The following is a 6,000-nucleotide window of genomic DNA, read 5'->3' as shown; positions in this document are numbered from 1 at the left end:
AGACTACTTGCATCTACCTACATGTGCATATTACCTCAATTACCTCGACACCTTTGCCCCCGCACATTGACTCTGTACCGGTACCCCTGTATATAGCCTCCACATTGACTCTGTACCGGTACCCCTGTATATAGCCTCCACATTGACTCTGTACCGGTACCCCCTATATATAGCCTCCACATTGACTCTGCACCGGTACCCCCTGTATATAGCCCTGCTATTGTTATCTACTGCTGCTCTTTAATTATTTATTATTCTTATCTCTGACTTTTTGGGGGTATTTTCTTAACTGCATTATTGGTTAAGGGCTTGTAAGTAAGCACTTCACTGTAAGGTCATATGTATTCGGCACATGTGACAAATAACATTTGATTTGATTTGAAATGAGCTGAAGCTGAGATGTTGATTATTTTGCCTGTGGTACAATGAGTCTCAACAGGCTCTGCTCACTTGGTTGTCAATGGTATAATTATCGCTGTGTGCCCGTTCACTGGAATGCAGGTGCTGCTTCTGAACAGTTCTTAAATCCTGTACATACAATTCTATTCTGGTTCAACAGCCATGTGTATGACTGTGACGAGTCTTTAGAAGCCTGTCACGTGACGCGAGGCTAATACATTCTACGGTGTTTTAACAGCTCTTCCTCTGTGTGGGTGAGGGCTGCACTGACAACGATACCAACGCTCTCCACCACACCCACATCGTCATGGCCTTCCTGACCGCATTCCTCTTCGCCACACACCTACCAGAGCGCCTGGCCCCCGGCAGCTTCGACTACATAGGTCAAAGTGCATGGGCTATCTGGAAAGGCTGCTTGTTTGATACATTCAGAATGATTTGTCACTGTACTGTGCAAGACTTGTTGCAATACAGTGGATACTGATCAACACTGGCTTGACATTAGTGGTATGACATATGTAGCATTAAAACAACATAGTAGTCTTTATATCACTGCCTCTGGGTCTCACCGTGCCTTCCTGTTTCCCCCTTATGCTGTGGAGGCCAGTTCTTCTGTGGCTGGCCAGTTACAGTTCTCCTCCTTGAGTTCTGCTTCGTACCTTTCCTGTACCACTACTACTGTAGGTATTTAACCACAGTCCTTTTGCACCCTCTGCAGGTCACAGCCACCAACTGTTCCACGTGTTCGGCATAATCGGCACTCATTTCCAGATGGAGGCCATTGAGCAGGACATGGTGACGCGACGCCCGTGGCTCCTCACGTACTCTCTGCCCATCACCTTCACCAACACACTGGGGGCGGCACTGCTGAGTGTAACCCTCAGCCTTGGCATCATCTTCCTCTTTAGTCTGCCTCTGCTCTGGTCAGCCACCCGGGGAGAACACACTGAGAAGAAGACACAGTCACATCCAATAGCCAAGGGCTGCCAGTACCACTAGCACTAGCCATTAGCCACATGCTAATGACAATGTATACGGGATGTAATGCCAGGACTGTAGATTTGATTCACAGGGCCACACTCACGTAAAATGTATACAAGCATGAATGTAAGTCACTTTGGATAAGAGTGTCTGCTAAATGGCATATATTTATATTATATTACTATTATTAAACTGGACACTGTGGTGGGGTGGGCCTGGGAGAAGAGGTGAACAAGTGAAGTGACCCACTATGACTTCTTGGTGTTGGATACAGGTGAAGTCATGACAAGATACAATGCTGAAGGGAAGGGGCAATGAAATGTTCTTCACATTATGTCAGCATGGATGAATAAACTGGTAGCTGAGCAAGAGCTCCAGATATACTACAATGAGGGACAGACAGTGGTACCTCTGGTAGTATTACATTGACTATAGAACTAGTACACAGTACTAAACACATAGGCCTTGCTTTTGTTCTCTGATTTACCAACGCTACTGAGGAGCAGGAAGAGACTGGAGCAGTGGGAAGTCAAACTGTATATGAAGAATCAATCCACTGATGAGCAGGAAGAGACTGGAGCAGTGGGAAGTCAAACTGTATATGAAGAATCAATCCACTGAGGAGCAGGAAGAGACTGGAGCAGTGGGAAGTCAAACTGTATATGAAGAATCAATCCACTGAGGAGCAGGAAGAGACTGGAGCAGTGGGAAGTCAAACTGTATATGAAGAATCAATCCACTGAGGAGCAGGAAGAGACTGGAGCAGTGGGAAGTCAAACTGTATATGAAGAATCAATCCACTGAGGAGCAGGAAGAGACTGGAGCAGTCAAACTGTTTATGACGAATCAATCCACTGAATGTTACATGAAGAGGAATTCTCATTATTGCTTCAATTTCGTTTTCTTCCTTTTTAAACATTATTTGTACACAAAATATATTGATCATCTGATCATTTCTAAACACAAATAATGGATATGTATTACAAACACACAGTATATCACCTCACGGATATTATATCCACAGTCTAAGGCCTTGTTTCCCAAACTAGGGGTGGCTTGATTTAAAGATCGGGTTGTGAGAGACTTTGTGGTAAACGGCCCTGCGCAAGTGGAAAAAAGTAAAGAAAGATTGTCATCAATGTTTCTGCAGCTGAGCTATTTCTGGATTTTAAAGATTTAACATCTGAGGAGCTACACAGATTACTGACTCGTGCGTTCCCACTCTCTCAGGCCCTAGAGCCTGAACAGGGGATTTGAGGTTTCAAATGACTGAAGGAGCGGGGAATATATATACAATTGAAGTCAGAAGTTTACATACACCTTAGCCAAATACATTTAAACTCAGTTTTTCGCAATTCCTGACATTTAATCCTAGTAAAAAGTCCCTGTCTTAGGTCAGTTAGGATCACCACTTTATTTTAAGAATGTGAAATGTCAGAATAACAGTAGAGAGAATGATTCATTTCCGCTTTTATTTCTTTCATCACATTCCCAGAGGGTAAGAAGTTTACATACAGTGAGGGAAAAAAGTATTTGATCCCCTGCTGATTTTGTACGTTTGCCCACTGACAAAGAAATGATCAGTCTATAATTTTAATGGTAGGTTTATTTGAACAGTGAGACAGAATAACAACAAAAAAAATCCAGAAAAACGCATGGCAAAAATGTTATAAATTGATTTGCATTTTAATGAGGGAAATAAGTATTTGACCCCCTCTCAATCAGAAAGATTTCTGGCTCCCAGGTGTCTTTTATACAGGCAATGAGCTGAGATTAGGAGCACACTCTTAAAGGGAGTGCTCCTAATCTCAGCTTGTTACCTGTATAAAAGACACCTGTCCACAGAAGCAATCAATCAATCAGATTCCAAACTCTCCACCATGGCCAAGACCAAAGAGCTCTCCAAGGATGTCAGGGACAAGATTGTAGACATACACAAGGCTGGAATGGTTACAAGACCATCGCCAAGCAGCTTGGTGAGAAGGTGACCACAGTTGGTGCGATTATTCGCAAATGGAAGAAACATAAAAGAACTGTCAATCTCCCTCGGCCTGGGGCTCCATGCAAGATCTCACCTCGTGGAGTTGCAATGATCATGAGAACGGTGACGAATCAGCACAGAACTACACGGGTGGATATTGTCAATGATCTCAAGGCAGCTGGGACCATAGTCACCAAGAAAACAATTGGTAACTCACTACGCAGTGAAGGACTGAAATCCTGCAGCACCCGCAAGGTCCCCCTGCTCAAGAAAGCACATATACATGCCCGTCTGAAGTTTGCCAATGAACATCTGAATGATTCAGAGGACAACTGGTAAAAGTGTTGTGGTCAGATGAGACCAAAATGGAGCATCTCCTCCTGAGATGTGTGCAAACCTGGTGGCCAACTACAAGAAACGTCTGACCTCTGTGATTGCCAACAAGGGTTTTGCCACCAAGCACTAACTCATGTTTTGCAGAGAGGTCAAATACTTATTTCCCTCATTAAAATGCAAATCTTTTTCTAACATTTTTGACATGCGTTTTTTTTTTTTGTTATTCTGTCTCTCACTGTTCAAATAAACCTACCATTAAAATTATAGACTGATCATTTCTTTGTCAGTGGGCAAACGTACAAAATCAGCAGGGGATCAAATACTTTTTTCCCTCACTGTACACAAATACTATCAGTATTTGGTAGCATTGCCTTTAAATTGTTTAACTTGGGTCAAACGTTTCGGGTAGCCTTCCACAAGCTTCCCACAATAAGTTGGGTGAATTTTGGCCCATTCCTCCTTGACAGAGCTGGTGTAACTGAGTCAGGTTTGTAGGCCTCCTTGCTCGCACACGCTTTTTCAGTTCTGCCCACAAATTTTCTATAGGATTGAGGTCAGGGCTTTGAGCTGGCCACTCCAATACCTTGACTTTGTTGTCCTTAAGACATTTTGCCACAACTTTGGAAGTATGCTTGGGGTCATTGTCCATTTGGAAGACCCATTTGCGACCAAGCTTTAACTTCCTGACTGATGTCTTGAGATGTTGCTTCAATATATCCACATAATTCTCCTCCTCATGATGCCATCTATTTTGTGAAGTGCACCAGTCCCTCCTACAGCAAAGCACCCCCACAACATGATGCTGCCACCCCCGTGTTTCACAGTTGGGATGGTGTTCTTCAGCTTGCAAGCCTCCCCCTGTTTCCTCCAAACATAACGATGGTCATTATGGCCAAACCGTTCTCTTTTTGTTTCATCAGACCAGAGGACATTTCTCCAAAAAGTACGATCTTTGTCCCCATGTGCAGTTGCAATCCGTAGTCTGGCTTTTTTATGGTGGTTTTGGAGCAGTGGCTTCTTCCTTGCTGAGCGGCCTTTCAGGTTATGTCGATATAGGACTGATTTTACTGTGGATATAGATACTTGTGTACCTGTTTCCTCCAGCATCTTCACAAGGTCCTTTGCTGTTGTTCTGGGATTGATTTGCCCTTTTCGCACCAAAGTGCGTGGATCTTTAGGAGACAGAACGCGTCTCCTTCCTGAACGGTATGACGGCTGCGTGGTCCCATGGTGTTTATACTTGCGTACTATTGTTTGTACAGATAAACGTGGTGCCTTCAGGCATTTGGAAATTGCTCCCAAAAATGAACCAGACTTGTGGAAGTCTACAATGTTTTTCTGAGGTCTTGGCTGATTTCTTTGGATTTTCCCATGATGTCAAGCAAAGAGACACTGAGTTTGAAGATAGGCCTTGAAATACATCCGCAGGTACACCTCCAATTGAATCAAACGATGTCAATTAGCCTATCCGAAGCTTCTAAAGCCATGACATAATTTTCTGGAATTTTCCAAGCTGTTTAAAGGCACAGTCAACTTAGTGCATGTAGCCTTCCGACACACTGGAATTGTGATACAGTGAATTATAAGTGAAATAATCTGTCTGTAAACAATTGTTGGAAAAATGACTTGTGTCATGCACAAAGTAGATGTCCTAACCCACTCTACAATGGGATAGTTTGTTAACAAGACATTTGTGGAGTGGTTGAAAAACAAGTTTTAATGATTTCAACCTAAGTGTATGTAAACTTCTGACTTGAACTGTATAATAGACCTTTTGTGTGTAGTTCACTAATAAATCCGAAGAAGACGAAGGAAGTAACAAACCGGAGCGAATTTTGACCCTGGTGAGGAGAACTATCCATCAAGAAAATAGGTCTTGTTGACATCAGTTCTGTGACACCATTAGAAGGGCGACACCTGTGGGAAAAGTGTGGGGGATGATCAAGTGGAGGGAGTGGTATTATCCAGTGTTGACGAGTGGGGGAGGACATGGCAGTAACAGATGAGGAGAAGGCAGAGATGAAGGCCAAAGCAGTTGTCCAAGTGCATAGCTTGGCTAATCTGTCAGAGTAGGTGCAGAGGGGGAGAGAGAGAGAGAGAGAACGAGAAAGGAGCACCCTAGAGTGCTGGATATGAGGGAGGATGTCAATTATCCATTGAACGCACCATTTATCATGGTTTGATGAAGAGGCAAGGCTGGGTTAACTTCAGCAGGGAAAGATGAGGTGTATTATGTCATGTTGGCTCATCTTAGTGATGAGGCACTGGATAAGGTGTTGGTGTTGTACAACAGAGTGTGGGAG

The 6,000-nt window shown here is 43.5% G+C and overlaps 1 protein-coding gene across 1 annotated transcript; it reads left to right on the top strand.

Annotated features, from left to right (window-relative positions):
• The first annotated feature begins 643 nt into the window (after positions 1 to 643).
• On the top strand, positions 644 to 1,465 carry LOC106593271 (membrane progestin receptor gamma-B). The gene is made up of 2 exons (XM_014184609.2): positions 644 to 782; positions 1,118 to 1,465. Exons 1-2 carry the CDS (start codon positions 707 to 709, stop codon positions 1,396 to 1,398), a joined length of 357 nt encoding a protein of 118 aa, XP_014040084.2. The 5' UTR covers positions 644 to 706; the 3' UTR covers positions 1,399 to 1,465.
• The last annotated feature ends 4,535 nt before the right edge of the window (positions 1,466 to 6,000 follow it).

This window comes from Salmo salar, chromosome ssa11 (assembly GCF_905237065.1).
Source record: "Salmo salar chromosome ssa11, Ssal_v3.1, whole genome shotgun sequence".
NCBI classification, from domain to species: Eukaryota; Metazoa; Chordata; class Actinopteri; order Salmoniformes; family Salmonidae; genus Salmo; species Salmo salar.
This window is presented reverse-complemented; position numbering and strand designations above follow the sequence as displayed.